The 18687-nt window shown below is 47.5% G+C and overlaps 1 protein-coding gene across 1 annotated transcript in view; it reads right to left on the bottom strand.

Annotated features, from left to right (window-relative positions):
* Positions 1 to 939: 939 nt before the first annotated feature.
* The window catches only part of LOC141164814 (transcription factor COE3-like), a 349802-nt gene continuing 332054 nt past the window's right edge, over positions 940 to 18687 (bottom strand). The window contains exons 12-16 of the mRNA XM_073650397.1: positions 6759 to 6824; positions 6223 to 6400; positions 3826 to 4011; positions 3334 to 3537; positions 940 to 3145 (exon numbers count right to left, since the gene is read on the bottom strand). Coding sequence (XP_073506498.1) covers positions 3114 to 3145; positions 3334 to 3537; positions 3826 to 4011; positions 6223 to 6400; positions 6759 to 6824 — 666 coding nt within the window. The 3' untranslated portion in view covers positions 940 to 3113. The remainder of the gene's footprint in view (positions 3146 to 3333; positions 3538 to 3825; positions 4012 to 6222; positions 6401 to 6758; positions 6825 to 18687) is intronic.

Raw genomic sequence — 18687 nt, 5'->3', positions numbered from 1 at the left:
AGCCATGAATAAAGAATGGTACCAGAATGTCCTCCAAGAGCAACTTCTCCCAATCGTCCAAGAGCAGTTTGGCGCTCAACAATGCCTTTTCCAGCATGATGGAGCACCTTGCCATAAAGCAAAGGTGATATCTAAATGGCTCATGGAACAAAACATAGAGATTTTGGGTCCATGGCCTGGAAACTCCCCAGATCTTAATCCCATTGAGAACTTGTGGTCAATCATCAAGAGACGGGTGGACAAACAAAAACCAACAAATTCTGGCAAAATGCAAGCATTGATTATGCAAGAATGGACTGCTATCAGTCAGGATTTGGTCCAAAAGTTGATTGAGAGCATGCCAGGGAGAATTACAGAGGTCTTGAAGAAGAAGGGGCAACACTGCAAATATTGACTTGCTGCATTAACTCATTCTAACTGTCAATATAACCTATTGGTACTCATAATATGATTGCAATTATATTTCTGTATGTGATATAAACATCAGATAAACACTAATAAAAACCAGAGGCCAGCAGATCATGTGAAAATATAATTTTGGTGTCATTCTCAAAACTTTTGGCCATGACTGTACTGTGCTGTATCCGTATACTCCATACACTCACTGTGCCGTATCCGTATACTCCCCATACACTCACTGTGCTGTATCCGTATACTCCCCATACACTCACTGTGCTGTATCCGTATACTCCCCATACACTCACTGTGCTGTATCCGTATAGTCCGCATACACTCACTGTGCTGTATCCGTATAGTCCCCATACACTCACTGTGCTGTATCCGTATACTCCCCATACACTCACTGTGCCGTATCTGTATACTCCCCATACACTCACTGTGCCGTATCCGTACACTCCTTGCACCCTCCATCCATACCTCATCATTGACCTCATGGTGGACCTTCCTCCATGATGGTGGGATCACAGGGACCACCTGCCATGTTTCCCTTTCTGCTCCGTGCTGTGGGATCTTACACCTCCGTTCTTCCATCAGACATTATATTACACATAATAGAGACGCCATGAAACCAATTTGTAATAAGCCGATGCTGAACATGTTTATTACGTTACCGATATTGTTCCATTTTACAGTCCACATTCCACGTCTGGATCTCATTTATTGTGTTAAAACAGTAACTGGGGAAAAACAGCAAATCTTCCCCAGAAAGTATTGGAAATATGAAACATTTCACTGTTACATCGGGTAGAAACGAGCAACTTTACTGTCCACATTTCTGGAGAAACCCTTGGACCTCGGGAGACGCTGACTTCAGGCGATGTTCTGACAGCCTCCATCGTGTGACCGCCTCCTGATGGCCCTTGTACGCGAAGTCGTATATTCTTACAAAGTGATGGACGGCGGATTGTTGACCTATCCAAACTCTGTCCATAAGTGCTACTGTGACCTAGAGATCTCATAGAGGGACTTGTGAAGATCACATGCCCTAATATCAGCTCATCAGTGAGATCCAGAGAAGCCGGACCCTCGGGAATCATCTAATCTATGGGGATTCAATCTGAGGGGGGATTGTCCACGAGATAATGAGAACACGCCGAAGGTCTTAAATCTGAATGCTGCTGAAAATAAAATAAATTAATAAAATATAAAAGATGAAATAACTGAACGTGTTCTACCCGTCGCAGCTGGGCCACCTTTGTCCAACGCAGTTATTAACAGCAGTCAGAAATAAAAAAAAATAGTATATATATATATATAATTTGTGCATTGTTTCCAGTACATTAGAGGAAAAGTGCATAACATCGGCCAGGTGGGAAGGAGTTATCTAAAACACTCAATGGGCTATCTAGGACGTACAGGGGTTTGTAGGACTTGATGGTCTATCTCGGGCTCAAGAATAAATAGTGGGATATAAATAATGTAGCGTCTATCACCTTCCGCTTGTTCTAAGATCACCACTTTATGGCTCTAACCTAAATCTTGTAACTAAGGCCACTGAGTCAGGATCATCACAATTCATGTTCTGGACATTGAGGCTCAACACCATCGGGTGAAGGACACCACATACGAAGAGCCTCAACACCATCGGGTGAAGGACACCACATACGAAGAGGCTCAACACCATCAGGTGAAGGACACCACATACGAAGAGGCTCAACACCATAGGGTGAAGGACACCACATACGAAGAGGCTCAACACCATCGGGTGAAGGACACCACATACGAAGAGGCTCAACACCATCAGGTGAAGGACACCACATACGAAGAGGCTCAACACCATCAGGTGAAGGACACCACATACAAAGAGGCTCAACACCATCGGGTGAAGGACACCACATACGAAGAGGCTCAACACCATCGGGTGAAGGACACCACATACGAAGAGGCTCAACACCATCGGGTGAAGGACACCACATACAAAGAACGCTCCAAGTATCAGTCAGTCTTCTCTGCAAAAAGAAATTTGGTCATGAAGAATCAAAATTCTTCCAATAGGACACAGTGGACATCTCTCTATCAGACGGGATTACATAAGAGAATGGGAAAAGTATTGACATAATTTAATAAAAAGCAACTAGGAGAATGTATTTCATGTCCACAATGTATAGAAAGTGCAGTATAAAACATTGCTCCTCCACCCTTCACCATGGAGGTAGACACCATATCAATCGCACATTAAAAAGATTTGTTTGACGGAGGGGGTGAAAAGATCATTCCTATGTTAAGAGGTTTTGAAGAGGAGATGTGTCATCCAACAATCAACACCATCAGGATCTCCAGCTGGACCCAGTGCCACCACATGTGGAACGGCGCATTTGGAAAAATAGTCCTTTAGAGAGATCAGGCCAACTTTAGTAGGAAATGGTCCACGACCAGCTACGTAGGAAGAGAATGTTTGGTCCAATATGTACAATAGTCCTCTATCAAAAGAAGAGCTGGGAAGGCACCTCATGTCTTCTTCCGTGTAATGTTTACCCTTCACATGAAAAAGGGGTTGGTGGAGGAAAGTAATCTCTCTTGGATTTTTCATCAAGGCTCTTGGATCACCATCGAGGTTTCACTGTAGATCCATTGACCAATTCCAAAAGATCCAAGTTCATATTCTCCAAAACTTAACATGATTTAATGGAGTCAATGATCAGAAGAGAAGCATTCTACATTGGTGGCACAATGAGGCCGGTCATGGCTGTAAGGAAACAAAGACAAGGGTGTTGATAATTAAGGTAATGGGATCTCATCACTCCTACATGTCACAACAGCAAGTCAAGTCAACATTTCAGGAGAAGTATCATGTCCCTGCAAAATGCCACACTCACAGTCCCACTCTCCAATACATGGCTCAAGTAAAGATGCCCAGCAGTTGATGCCACCTACCTTGAAGACTGTTTGCACTGGAGCTGGTACAGGTAGGAGGAGGGGAGTTCTGAGGTCTCACCACGGGTGCAAAAGCACTCTTCTGCTTGACAGCAGAAATCATATTGACTGGAGAGAAAGAGAAGACGCCGGCAGGAGTGGCCGAGTTTGCACTGGATGGAAGTGTTATGGATGAAGCTCCCAAAGGGGGACTTGCGGGCATAACTGAGGGGAAAAAAGGGTAAAATAGTGATAATCTAGCACATCAGATACTCCGTTTCATGTCCATGGGAAATCCCTGCCCAGTGCTCTACATCTGGGTCTACCAGCACTAACATGAGATTAATGATCATGTTGCCGTACATCGATGGCAAAGTGGGTATGCACCACCCTTAATATCAGCCACTACTAGTAGAGTTGATGCTTTGATGTCCTTTAGCCTTTTGGACCCTTTAGCCTTTTGGACCCAATCCTGTGATAACCACGCAGCTGTTGATAGGGCTCTGCACTCACTTGCATATGGAGAATTGGCAGTGGAGCCATTAAGAAAGTTTGGAGAGGCCGGTATTCCCAGACTGGTCATCCCACTTCCTGCATAGCCGTTCATGCTTGACGTGATGGTGTTATAATTGGACTGCTGAGGAGTTGAGCTGGGTACGTAGCCTCGTGGAGAGACACTACTTGTGTTCCTAGAGTAACCTGAAAGAGAAGGAATATAAATCAACCTAGGGGAAAGAAAAATCAAAACCTGACAGAGCTAGCCAAGGCCATAGCTCCACAACAACAAGGAAGACAACTCGTGGAATTCCGGAAATCACAGAATGGAGATGTTACCATTATTCAAATGATGAAAAAATGGAAACTACATGATCACAACCTGTGGATTATTCAGTTTAGAGTCTGAGACTCGTGCAGAAATCCCGGTACCTCTGGCCTCGGCTGCTGTCACTGAGGTCATTAATGGTCGTCTGAGGAAGGTTCTGCCGCTGAGTGTACAAATCATCAGGATCCACTGATGGCAGCTCCCTTTTTGGTCTGGTGCTGTTGAGTTGAAGAGCGGTTCCTGTGACACTTTGGAAAAATAGCTGTAGCACTGCTTTCACCAACAAGTCAATGTAACGCTGAGCTGTTAGTGCATGGAGAATAAAATCTAGAGGGGTCCGGTATATCCCCCCACACCATAATCCAGGAGTAGGACCAGTGTGACGTTCCTTTGTGAAGCCTCTTCATGGCATTGCACACATGATCTCCAGACCAATCTGCGATTTATCACTGCCTCAAAGACAAAAGTGGGACTCATCGTTGAACAGGATGGACCTCCATTACCATCTTGCTCTTCACCGTGATCGTTTTTGAGAGTTGTGGTGTGAGGCCAGTAGACACCTGTAGCCGGACATTGAGCTCTTAGCCCAGTATCATGTAGACACCTTCTGATGGTTTGTGCAGATGCCGTTCTCTTAGGCTCAATATGCGAAGTCCAATTTCACGTGCAATACAGAACCGAAGCGTTCATAGAACCGGTGGGGTGGCCACTTCTCCTCAGTCTACCGGGTGACAGTTTTTCACACGACATCTCCAGGCCACATGTTCCTCGCACTACTGTGGGCGCCAGCGTGGCCTGAACCTGTTCCCATGGCTGCAGCATCTCCAGACTTCTCTCCATCGAGGACATCATTGGTCGGTGATTATAGAGGAGCTGCAACATCTCCGAACTTGTCTCCTTCGAGGACGTCATTGGTCGGTGATTACAGAGGAGCTGCAACATCTCCGAACTTGTCTCCATCGAGGACGTCATTGGTCGGTGATTACAGAGGAGCTGCAACATCTCCGAACTTGTCTCCATCGAGGACGTCATTGGTCGGTGATTACAGAGGAGCTGCAACATCTCCGAACTTGTCTCCATCGAGGACGTCATTGGTCGGTGATTACAGAGGAGCTGCAACATCTCCGAACTTGTCTCCATCGAGGACATCATTGGTCGGTGATTACAGAGGAGCTGCAACATCTCCGAACTTGTCTCCATCGAGGACGTCATTGGTCGGTGATTACAGAGGAGCTGCAGCATCTCCAGACTTCTCTCCATCGAGGACGTCATTGGTCCGTGATTACAGAGGAGCTGCAACATCTCCGAACTTGTCTCCATCGAGGACGTCATTGGTCGGTGATTACAGAGGAGCTGCAACATCTCCGAACTTGTCTCCATCGAGGACATCATTGGTCGGTGATTACAGAGGAGCTGCAACATCTCCGAACTTGTCTCCATCGAGGACGTCATTGGTCGGTGATTACAGAGGAGCTGCAGCATCTCCAGACTTCTCTCCATCGAGGACGTCATTGGTCGGTGATTACAGAGGAGCTGCAACATCTCCGAACTTGTCTCCATCGAGGACGTCATTGGTCGGTGATTACAGAGGAGCTGCAGCATCTCCAAACTTCTCTCCATCGAGGACGTCATTGGTCGGTGATTACAGAGGAGCTGCAACATCTCCGAACTTGTCTCCAGCAGGCACATCGGGGACATTAATCCAAACGGAGATGGAAGAGCGCACTGTCCGATCCTATAATCATCCTATGTTCCAGATGCTTAAAAGTTCGGCACAGGGGAGTGTGTGAGACACGCATCGGGACGACGGCCGTTTCCCACAATCCATGCTTCGACGGATCCAAGGATCCTTGGCAGAACCTTCCTCAGACGACCATTAATAACCTCAGTGACAGCAGACGAGACTGGAGGTGCCGGGATTTCTGTGCGTGGCTCATACACCATACTCAAGGTGTTTTGAAAATGATTTCCATCCTGTTAATTCCACGTCTTTTCCTTCTTCGTACTGCAATTTCAATTTTTGAGGAGTGAATGTCATCATCAATGAATAGATGCAGTTTGGGACTTCACTCCACTGTTTTCTTTACCTTGGTCAGAAGTCTGGGAAGATTCGGCAATATTGATGGCTAGTTGACTTCCAAACGAGTTGATGCCCATCATGCCAGTATGGGGGTGGTTGGTCGTTAGTGAGGAGAGCTGGTTGGAGTTTCGAGGTACGCTGTACAGGGCTTCAGCAATGTCTGCTGCTCTTTTTAGGATAATGTCCTAGGCGGATGAAAAAAGGTCTGATGTTAGTTGTGTATCATCAGGTCAGAAGTTTACACCTAGATAGATGTGCATTACAACTGGGCAACGATGGTCAAAAATGGACAACTCAAAAAGAAGCAAATCGGGATCCGTCTGGCCATACCTATCAGGTACATGTGCATAGATCCTAACCATCTGCACCCTAACATCTCCAGTCTTTTCCCCAAGGACTAAATTGTATAAGTGATAATTGCCAGCAATTCATTTCTTTCTTAGCTATACCAAGATGGTTGTGACCACTAATGGGGGACAAACTCTGCCCTTGAGTAAGAAAGGCCCGCAATGCTTTCACTCAATCACAGATACACAGATTTACCTGGTTATTGTGCGGCATTCCGTATAATGCTTCCACCAGGTCAGCTGCTCTCTTCAACAAGACCTCCTGAAGACAAGAGGAAAGTGGTGGTCATTAATATGGCTTTACTTAAAAACAATTGGAAAGTTAAATAGCAGATCTACAGGGTGACCTCAAAATGGGGACCAATAGACCTTGATCTACAGGGTGACCTCAAAGTGGGAACCAATAGACCTTGATCTACAGGAAGACCTCAAAGTGGGGACCAATAGACCTTGATCTACAGGAAGACCTCAAAGTGGGGACCAATAGACCTTGATCTACAGGGTGACCTCAAAGTGGGGACCAATAGACCTTGATCTACAGGGTGACCTCAAAGTGGGGACCAATAGACCTTGATCTACAGGAAGACCTCAAAGTGGGGACCAATAGACCTTGATCTACAGGGTGACCTCAAAGTAGGGACCAATAGACCTTGATGTACAGGGTGACCTCAAAGTGGGGATCAATAGACCTTGATTTACAGGGTGACCTCAAAGTGGGGACCAATAGACCTTCATCTACAGGGTGACCTCAAAGTGGGAACCAATAGACCTTGATCTACAGGAAGACCTCAAAGTGGGAACCAATAGACCTTGATCTACAGGAAGACCTCAAAGTGGGGACCAATAGACCTTGATGTACAGGAAGACCTCAAAGTGGAGACAAATAGACCTTGATCTACAGGAAGACCTCAAAGTGGGGACCAATAGACCTTGATCTACAGGAAGACCTCAAAGTGGAGACAAATAGACCTTGATCTACAGGGTGACCTCAAAGTGGGGACCAATAGACCTTGATCTACAGGAAGACCTCAAAGTGGGAACCAATAGACCTTGATCTACAGGAAGACCTCAAAGTGGGGACCAATAGACCTTGATGTACAGGAAGACCTCAAAGTGGAGACAAATAGACCTTGATCTACAGGAAGACCTCAAAGTGGGGACCAATAGACCTTGATCTACAGGGTGACCTCAAAGTGGGAACCAATAGACCTTGATCTACAGGGTGACCTCAAAGTGGGGACCAATAGACTTTGATGTACAGGGTGACCTCAAAGTGGGAACCAATAGACCTTGATCTACAGGGTGATCACAAAGTGGGGACCAATAGACCTTGATCTATAGGGTGACCTCAAAGTGGGGACCAATAGACCTTGATCTACAGGGTGACTTCAAAGTGGGAACCAATAGACCTTCATCTACAGGGTGACCTCAAAGTGGGGACCAATAGACCTTGATCTACAGGGTGACCTCAAAGTGGGGACCAATAGACCTTGATCTACAGGGTGACCTCAAAGTGGGAACCAATAGACCTTGATCTACAGGGTGACCTCAAAGTGGGGACCAATAGACTTTGATGTACAGGGTGACCTCAAAGTGGGAACCAATAGACCTTGATCTACAGGGTGATCTCAAAGTGGGGACCAATAGACCTTCATCTACAGGAAGACCTCAAAGTGGGGACCAATAGACCTTGATCTATAGGGTGACCTCAAAGTGGGGACCAATAGACCTTGATCTACAGGGTGACTTCAAAGTGGGAACCAATAGACCTTCATCTACAGGGTGACCTCAAAGTGGGGACCAATAGACCTTGATCTACAGGGTGACCTCAAAGTGGGGACCAATAGACCTTGATCTACAGGGTGACCTCAAAGTGGGGACCAACAGACCTTGATCTATAGGGTGATCTCAAAGTGGGGACCCAGTTTATCTCAACCTACTTGTAGACCTCAGGGTGAAGACCAATAGATCTTCATCTACAGATTAAATGGTCACTGTTTCAACAAACCTTGCATAAATCAATAATACAATCTTTGTAATATTTCTTAAAGGAGAAATATACTGCTTTCTCCCCTTACACGCCTCTTCTCTTGCTCCCAGACTCATCATGCATTCTGAAAAAAACTGCTAAAATCTGCCCTGCTGAAGACAACATGTACTGACAGCTTTCTGAGGTTTCAGATTAGAGCTGAATTTCTAGTAAGCATTTTATTTGAACCCAATGCTGGATTCACACCTACACTGCTCAGTACTGGTGTATAATGTCCTCCATGCTGTGGCACCTGGTAAGTGTTTATCTCACTCTAGTGATGAATTCTCAGCTACACTGCTCAGTACTGGTGTATAATGTCCTCCATGCTTTGGTACCTGGTAAGTGTTTATCTCACTCTAGTGCTGAATTCTCAGCTACACTGCTCAGTACTGGTGTATAATGTCCTCCATGCTTTGGTACCTAGTAAGTGTTTATCTCACTCTAGTGCTGAATTCTCAGCTACACTGCTCAGTACTGGTATATAATGTCCTCCATGCTGTGGCACCTGGTAAGTGTTTATCTCACTCTAGTGCTGAATTCTCAGCTACACTGCTCAGTACTGCTATAGAATGTCCTCTATGCTGCTGCTTCTGAACATGTGCTCCATATAGACAGAAGAGCAGGAATCCCTCATGTCTCGAGGTGCTGAGCATTGGACATCATAGCAGATAGCCTCCACTCACTATCAAGTTAAAAAGAGAGAGCTTGCAGAGGTGAAAACTATGCACGCTATATAATGTCAGGAACAATGGTATTCCTCATCTACATGTACATGGTGGTTTATTCTGAACTGTTACCTGGAACGACCGATGCGCTTTAATCTCTGATGTATAGACTGAGCTCAGAGTGGGGGCTTGTAAATCTCAGACTGACACATACCTAGTAAGACCACCTGGCTATTCGGCTGGATTATACCTAGGAATGGGGAAATGGTCTCCCCACCGGTTTGTGGTTCAGTGTGCCGATACCAGGAGGTGACAGACGCGAGTATGAGGTTACCTGAACAAAAGCCATAAATGAAGTTGTGCCAGATCTATCACCTTCCCCATAGTCACTTTCTCTTAACATCTCTAGGTTCACTAATGCTCGTTGGTTCGTAAATTTACTCATGATCCCTAGAAGGACCCTTCCAAAATTATGATAATTGTAATGACTAGGATTCCATAAAGGGAAATTCAACCTCTACTTGATGGGTCATGAAGACCATTTGGTCCTTCATGTCCAACGCGGAAGATACAATGAGGCAGAGTTTTCCTTTAATGAGTCAAAAAAAAATCCACATGTTGAAAGTTGTGATTGTTCAGGTGAATCCACCTGAATTCCACCCACCGCGGCCGGTGGCTCAAGAACTTCTACTTTCTTGGGCATCTTCATTGATACTTTAGATCTCCGGTCAAAACTTTGATGCGAACTGGTGAATGTTTCCGGAGATACATCTATATCCTGGCGTGTTTATTTGATTACCCTTCTTTAAGTACTTCAGTTTTCCTTCCCCCCCCCCTCCTCAGCCCTTGCTTACCGCGATCTCCGCTCGTGCATAAGACAATACATTAGTCTTCCATTACTTCTTCCGTCTCAGTCCTATCAATCGAAGATCACACCAAGGCTGAGCTCGAAGCCTCAATCAGCTGCTAATTGTATTCATCGCTGTCCGCAGGGACCGGGGCGAGCTGCGGCGCCGCGCCTTCACTTAGGGCCCAATCTACTTAGTAACCACTTCTTTGATGGTCATAATGCAGAAAGTGGATTATGTGTAATGTGAAATTATTGACCCACCAGAGTGGCTCCTTTAAAGAACGAGATTATCCTGGAGCGGAGCAGGGACAGGAGATGTAGAGCACATACAGCTGAGATGTTTGCTACTTCATCACTGATTGGGTTACATTGTGTCTGATACTCTAAACACATCATAAGCTGCATTCACAGCTCTGCTAGCTCCCTGTTCACATTCTCTTCTCACTTCACTGGTTTTTAGACAAAGCACCAAAAAATCTTATGTTAAACTCCGGTTTAGCATGTAGTTATGGGAGCTCAGACCATCTAAGGTTTGTCCTCCTCCAGGTTGTCAATCAGAATCAGCATTACACCAAAGTCTCTATGGAATCGGGGTTAGGCGGACACCGACAGGTGAAGGTGGGGGAAATGTTGCATCTAGTGAACATTGAGCATATATATATATATTATATAAAATTGTGAGGTCAGGGGACGTCTCACATCCTATTTACGGAGGAGAGCAGGGGGTCTAAGTGCATGGCAAGGGGTCTCTGTGCAGGGTAAGGGGGTCTATGTGTAACGGTGTCCAAAGAACACCGCAAGGCAGATTCAAGTACGGGACAGCAGACAAGAAGACTGAAACAAAACTCCGGCTTTATTATATATAAAGGAATTATATGCCGGGAGATGAGGATAACTATTTACAATAACGATATTACCAACATGAACATAGGAAGATATAGCTGGAGAAAGTCACAAACTATGCTCCAGCTATGGCAATGAAAGCTTAGAACAAACAGTGCACAACAAGTTTCACAAACTACTCAGAGCTAATCCCCTATCTGGCTTTCCGCTAGTCGGGCCACGCTGTTACAGCAAACTACACTAAACCCTAACAGTTCACGCTGGTGGGTCACTCACGGTTGCACATATCAGGCGCAGATGGTGGCCGCCGCTTGTTCCTTGTGTGAAAGAGCCGGATGAATTCACTTGAGTCCTTTCCTTGTATACGGGGATCGTTTTCTTGCAGACAGCAGGCAAGCCTTGTTTCACTCTCACAGAAATGGCTGACACACTGTGTTGTGTGTTATTTCAAGTCCTCAATCTCCAGGGAAAACGTTCAGGAAAAGGATAAATTTCACTTCTACTTGACACAGTCCCCAACAACTAAACTTGCTGTAGTCCGTAACCTTCTCTTTCCAAAGAGTAACAGTGTCTTCCTTATAGTCTCTGTGATCAGAATTCTGCAGGAGTCTCTCCCTGTTACTTCAGACACACACGAGGAGTCTACTTCCTGGTTCTTCTCTCTCAGCACATACCACATACCAACCACAGCAGGAGGAGGCGAATAGTCCAAACACAAGACTCAGAGAGGAGCATGATGCCTTAAAGTCAGTGTATTCAATGTCCAATAAAAGAGCCGATCCCCTACATGCCTCCCCACTTAAAGACGGCCGTCCTCGGCCGCGCTGTATAACTCTGAAAGAAATAAAGGCTTCATGCCGTGGTATACAACACAGGACTACTTTCATCACAATACATATGAGTGGACCAAATAAACTGATCAGCATTGTACCTTTCTGGTGGAATCCCAGCATTAGGCCTACTGGATCTCCGGAGATCTTGACTGTCCTCCATAGGCATAATGGCCGTGTGACTGTCCTCTTCAACTGAAGGTTTCCTCCTCCCTGTGAGCTGGCAATGCATCCTTGTCAGGAATGTCAAGTCCCACTGACTGGGGACCTTCCACGGACTCAGGAACGTTCCACCAGTCTTCAACAAAGTCACTGTCACGAAAAACCGGTCTTGGTGAAGGAGCAGGAGTTGGATCCTCGGAGCAGCATGGTCGTAACATACTCCTATGTAGAGTTCTCCGACAAGTCTCCTCATTTTCAGCTTGCACTTCGTACACTGGACCATTGGGATACACTCTCTTGATCACTTTGTATGGTTGTACCTCCCAACGTCCGCTCAGCTTCCCTTTGGGGTATTTTTCCTGCACCAGCACTCGGTCTCCAGGCTGGAGCGGAACTTCCTGAATTGGTGGTTGACTGTTGTGCACCTTCTCTTGTAGTTGCTGGCCTGCTAGCCGGCGGATTGTCTGAAGTCGTCGCCGATGCTCTTTCACCCAAGAGGTGATAGATCGTTCAAATAGATCCTCTGGCTGTTCCAGATTTAGCGCGATAATTTCTCGTCCGGCTGTACCAAACAGTAGAGTGTATGGGGTATAACCTGTGGTGGTGTGGACCCGATTGCTATAGGTCCAGACTAGTTCGGGTACATAGTCTGGCCAATGTGTCTTCTTGTCTTCTTCTAATGTCCTCAACATTTGAAGCAGAGTTCGATTAAAGCGCTCACAGGCCCCATTCACTTGGGGGTGATATGGGGTTGTTCGGGACCTTTCAATGCCGTACAGTCGGTACAGTTCCTTGATCACTTTACCCTGAAAACACGCTCATTGGTCTGACTGGATCCGCTTCGGACAACTATAGGCCCAGATGAAATCCTGACAGACGGCTCGCGTAGCAGACTCAGCCGTCTGGTACCGAGTCTGGGTGACCACCGCAAACTTGGAGAAGTGGTCAGTTATTACCAGGCAGTACTGTGAGCCTCTAATCGATTGTCCCACTAGGAGGTAATCTATCATCTACACTTCAAGTTGCTCCTTGGTCCGTATGGTCTGTATGGGTGCCCTCTGTTCTGTGCTTTTGGTGAGGTCACACATTCGACACTGTCGACACACTTCTTCAACCGTCTCCTCCAGTCGGGGGCAATATACATAACGCTGCAGCCACTTGTAAGTTTTCCCGGCCCGAAGTGAGCTCCAAACGCATGAGCTTCGTTGGCAATTTCTCGTGCCACTCTTCCAGGGACTACTACTTGCCATCTTGCCTCTAAGTCAACAGGCTGTTTCCACTTGCTGTATAAAACGGCTTCTCGAACTTTCAATTTATCCCACTGGCGTATCACGGACTTCGTTTCGAGATCTAGGGCAGCTCTTTCTTCCTTGTCAGGCCATTTTCCTTGGCTAACCAGCTTGTCACTTGCTTGCTGCAACCCTGCATCCTCACCTTGGACCCGACCTTATTCTTTGTTAGTTCTTCCCAGTGACTTGGGTAGAGGTCGAGTCTCCCCTTCCTCGACTGTGTCGCTACCGCGATGGGTGTGAATTTGCGGAAATCTGGGATCTCCTCTTCTTCTAGGTGCTCATCACGGTCTTCTCCCGGAGTCTTGAAGGTTACTCTTGACAATCCATCAGCGTTGGTATTCTCCGAGGCAGAGCGGTAGCGAATCGAGAAGTCAAATTTCGTGAGACGGGCAACCCAACGCTGGTCCATGGCCCCCAGCTTGGCAGTGTCCAGATTGGCCAACGGGTTGTTATCCGTTCGCACTTGGATCTTGGCTCCCGTTAAGTACTCTGCGAATTTCTCTGTCATGGCCCATACTAGGACGAGGAGTTCCAGACGGAAGGAGCTATAGTTATGGGGGTTCTGCTCCGTATCCCTCAAGGACCTACTGGCCTAGGCGATGACTCTTTCATGCCAGTCTTGAATCTGCGAGAGGACTGCTCCTAGTCCATGAAAACTGACATCAGTGTATAAGAGAAATGGTTGGTCGAAATCTGCGTAGGCCAAGAGGGGGCTGATCCAAGCCAAATCCAGAGCAGAGAAGTACTTTGTTTTTCCCAGGGCCGTTAAAGAAAGACTCTTCCAAAAGGGGCAGAGGGTATGAATCTCGCACGGTGCACATGTTCAACAGCCTGTAGTCCACGCAGAAACTAAGGGTCCCATCCTTCTTCTTGACAAGCACAACTGGTGCTGCCCATGGGCTCTGACTACTATGCACCACTCCCGAATCCAACATCTGTTTCAGCAGAAACTTCACCTCTTGGTACAGCTTAAGGGGTATCTGTCGACATCTTTCTCGAATCGTGAAGTGTCCCCCGTCGGTATCTCATGAGTGATGGCGTCCGTGCAGCCAAAGTCGTCAGTGTGACGGGCGAACGCGGTCTGATTCTCCCACAGCATTGATTCCTCTGCTTGTATCTGATACGAATTTAGGGCTTTCACATCCACCCCCCATCTGAGTCAGGAGGGCTCGCCCATTCCATTCTGGAGTTGGTGCCCCCTTCTCTTCGGCTGTGATGGCCAGAGTCCAGACTGCATCATCTACTGGGGCCAGTGTCATTTCTCTCGGACTCAACACTTCACTTCGATGTAGGTACACCTGGGCCAGCTCCACTCTCGGTGGTAAATGGACGTCTCTCGGCCCCATATTCACGACTCAGATGGGTACTCTCCCTTCTGGGACCACAGCCAGGGTCCGGGCCACCAGGACAATCTGGTCTATTTCACCTAGGCCCACTGGTTCAATAGCCACCTCCATTCCTTCAAGGTTGTGGAAAGCTCACATGGGCAGTGGGAGAATGGTTTCCCGACCAGGAGGGAGGTTGAGGGACGCCCTTCCCGGCACTTGGATAATGCCCACAGACTGGTGTATCGGGAAGCTCTTCTGAGTCCCACAAACGCGGATCAGCCGTTGAAATGCTTTCTGAGTGGGCTTATCCGGGGTGGCCTGTTGCCAGTAGCCAGGCCCACGTTTAGTGAACATGATCTGGTCTAACTGCCGTAGAATATTCATACCCACTATCACCGGTACATCTTCTTTGAATGGTTCAGGGACCAACAGGATACCTTTCCTTCCCACATCTTGTACACATAACCGCACGTTCAGCCACACGACCCCCTGTGACTGGGATCGGTTACTGATTAGCCGCCGTCACCTGAATTAACGTCTCCCGCTCTGGCTTGGCCATCACCTGGAAGTAGCGACTGAAGTAAGACTCGGGCATAGTCGTCACCTGTGATCAGGTGTCCACCAAACAGTCCACTGGGATTCCTTCGAACTCAGCTCGCAGGATGGGACAGCCTGAAACCAGATGTTCAGAATTGTGCTGGGTGGTTTGTCCTTCTACCCCCCTGCAGTACGCCCCACTACTGCAAGGGAAGGAAGTTTAACGGGGGTGCTGGACATCCCTGCAAATCACTCCGACTCTCTAGCGAAATGTCTTTCACTTCCACATCGCCAGCACTGTGCAACCTGGCGTCCCTCTCTGCATCCGCGTGTGGGCGGGGCCCTTGACATCCAACCGACTGGCCGCTGTGAAGGACGCTGGGGCCTCGGGTAGAGTGGCACAGGCCGGGGGACCGCTGGTGGTGGATATTGAGGACCTTCATAACACTGTCAACTCACAGACATTGTAGGCGGGGGACCATAAGGGTTCAACGGACCAGTGTAGTGAGGTCTAGGTTCAGGGGACTGAGGGAAGATCTGATAAGGATCTGTTAGGGCCGGGTATGTGATCTCAGCGGCGGAGCTGGCTCCCATCCTCCTTTCCATTCGTGTCAGTTTTTCTTGCATAATATTCAGGGAACTCTGCAGATCCTGCAATACCCTGAACTGAGTCTCTTCATTACCTCAGCCTCCGACAGTTGTGACGGCCTGAGTACGCACCATTCCGAAGGCACAGCGGTCTTCCTTACTTCGGGCCATCGCTTCTGCTAATATTTGTCGAAAACTTAAGACCAGATCCACTCTCACTCGCTCACGCAGAATCTATCTCAGGGAAGTACTGTAGAGTCCCAGAATAAACTGTTGTCGAAGTATCCGGTCTACAGATCCCTTGCCGCCTACTCCGTCTGCCTCCTTCCTTTGTACCTCTGCAAGTACTTCCTGCAACGCTGTGGCGTATTGGGAGACTCCCTCCTCTTCTCGATGCAACCGATAGAAGAATATTGCCCGGAGGTGCCCCGCACTAGCCGTTTCACCGTACATCTCTTCCAGAAACGTCACCATCTCTTCTAAGGTGTTATGCGTGGTTTCCGGTTGCAAGAAAACATTTCTGCGCTCCTCACCCTCCAGGGCGGCCAGAGCGATTTCAACTTGTAGTTCTGGGCTGACATTATAAATCTTGGCAGCGCTCTGCAATCTGGTAACCCAGTCCGTCAGGGGTATATTCTGGCCATCAAATTTGGGTAACACACTAAACAACGTGCTCATAGGGAGGGCCCTTGCGGGGGTTCCACCATTAACTGCGGTAGTCACATTAGCCACATTGCTGTCAGCCATCTCCATCTCTGTGACCGTATCCTGCTCGCAACGCCACTTGTAGCGGTATCCAAAGAACACCGCAAGGCAGGATTCAAGTACGGCACAACAGACGAGAAAACTGAAACAAAACTCCGGCTTTATTATATACAAAGGAATTATATGCCGGGAGATGAGGATAACTATTTACAATAACGATATTACCAACATGAACATAGGAAGATATAGCTGGAGAAAGTCACAAACTACGCTCCAGCTATGGCAATGAAAGATCAGAACAAACAGTGCACAACAACTTTCACAAACTACTCGGAGTTAATCCCCTGTCTGGCTTTTCTGGCTTTTCGCTAGTCGGGCCACGCTGCTTCAGCAAACTACGCTAAACCCTAACAGTTCACACTCATGAGTCACTCTTTGTTGCTCAGATTAGGCGCAGATGGCGGCCGCCGCTTGTTCCTGGTGTGAAAGAGCCGGATGAACTCACTTGAGTCCTTTCCTTGTAAACGGGATCGCTTTCTTGCAGACAGCAGGCAAGCCTTGTTTCACTCTCACAGAAATGGCTGACACGCTGTGTTGTGTGTTATTTCAAGTCCTCAATCTCCAGGGAAAACGTTCAGGAAAAGGATAAATTTCACTTCTACTTGACACAGTCCCAAACAACCAAACTTGCTATAGTCCGTAATCTTCTCTTTCCATAGAGTAACAGTGTCTTCTTTATAGTCTCTGTGATCAGAATCCTGCAGGAGTCTCTCCCTTTTACCTCAGACACACACGAGGTCTCTACTTCCTGGTTCTTCTCTCTCAGCACATACCAACCACAGCAGGGGGAGGCGACTAGTCCAAACACAAGACTCAGAGGGGGGCATGATGCCTTAAAGTCAGTGTATTCAATGTCCAATAAAAGAGCCGATCCCCTACATATGTGCAAGGCAAGGGGTCTCTGAGGAGGGCAAGGGGTCTCTGTGCAGGGCAGGGGGTCTCTGTGCAGGGCAGGGGGTCTCTGAGCAGGGCAGGGCAGTCAGACAATGACTTTCCTCCTGGGCAGCTTCTCACCAGATCACTAAAGCATCCTGTAATTAGGAGACAGAGCGTTGGAATCTGAGATGTATATACCATACTCTCGCTGTTAGTTTCCCATTAACCAGCCTATTCGTGGAAACAGCCTGAGGCCTCCTCGTTTAATCATCGGCTAATCGTGTAATTGTCCGGACGATAGGGGGCAGCAGAGAGCTGTTCGTTCCAAAGATAACAGCAGGTGGGTTAAGTTATGATCGCCACTCCCCGGCTGCGATCCTTGACAATAGGTGGCAGCGGTGGGATTCTGCATGGTCTCTCTGTTGTTATCCTTGACATCAGTCATTGTACAGGAGCAGGAGGTGAGCTGTGATATCCCCTATTGTGAATGGTGGATCTTATGCTGTCTACTGTATATAGAGGTATTACCAGTCATTGTACAGGAGGAGGAGGTGAGATGTGACATCTCCTATTGTGAATGGTGGTTATGTGTTGTGTTATCTACTGTATATAGAGGCATTACCAGTCATTGTACAGGAGAGGGAGGAGGTGAGCTGTGACATCACCTATTGTGAATGGTGGATCCTGTGTTATCTACTGTATATAAAGGTGTTATCAGTCATTGTACAGGAGGGGGAGGAGGTGAGCTGTGATATCACCTATTGTGAATGGTGGATCCTGTGTTATCTACTGTATATAAAGGTGTTATCAGTCATTGTACAGGAGGGGAAGGAGGTGAGCTGTGATATCACCTATTGTGAATGGTGGATCCTATGTTGTCTACTGTATATAGAGGTGTTACCAGTCATTGTACAGGAGGAGGAGGTGAGCTGTGACATCCCCTATTGTGAATGGTGGTTATGTGTTATCTACTGTATATAGAGGTGTCATCAGTCATTGTACAGGAGGGGGAGGAGGTGAGCTGTGACATCTATTGTGTGATCTGTCGGGCAGTGATGATGAGGTTACTGATGATCTCTACAGAAGTGTCCCGGGCAGCAGTGTAACCTGATTGTATATTTGCAGCATCTGCAGAGAGATGATGGATGGTGGATGGCAGAGATACATAGAGGATCGGGCCCTCTGGGACCTGGCCCGGTCCTGACAACCTTGGAGGTCACATCTGGGGCCCCGCAGTCACTCATCATTATAGTGACGGCCAATAATGACTCCACCGAGGACGACACACAGAGTGTAACACATGGAGCGCGCGAGGAGGTTAGGGGGTCTCAGGTGCCGGACCCCACAATAGTCACAT

The sequence above is a fragment of the Phyllobates terribilis genome, unplaced genomic scaffold, assembly GCF_046119375.1.
Source record: "Phyllobates terribilis strain yellow unplaced genomic scaffold, ASM4611937v1 Scaffold_1__5_contigs__length_1240528914, whole genome shotgun sequence".
Taxonomy (NCBI): Eukaryota; Metazoa; Chordata; class Amphibia; order Anura; family Dendrobatidae; genus Phyllobates; species Phyllobates terribilis.
The sequence above is the reverse complement of the archived record's forward strand: the minus strand, read 5'-3'. Positions and strand labels throughout refer to the sequence as shown.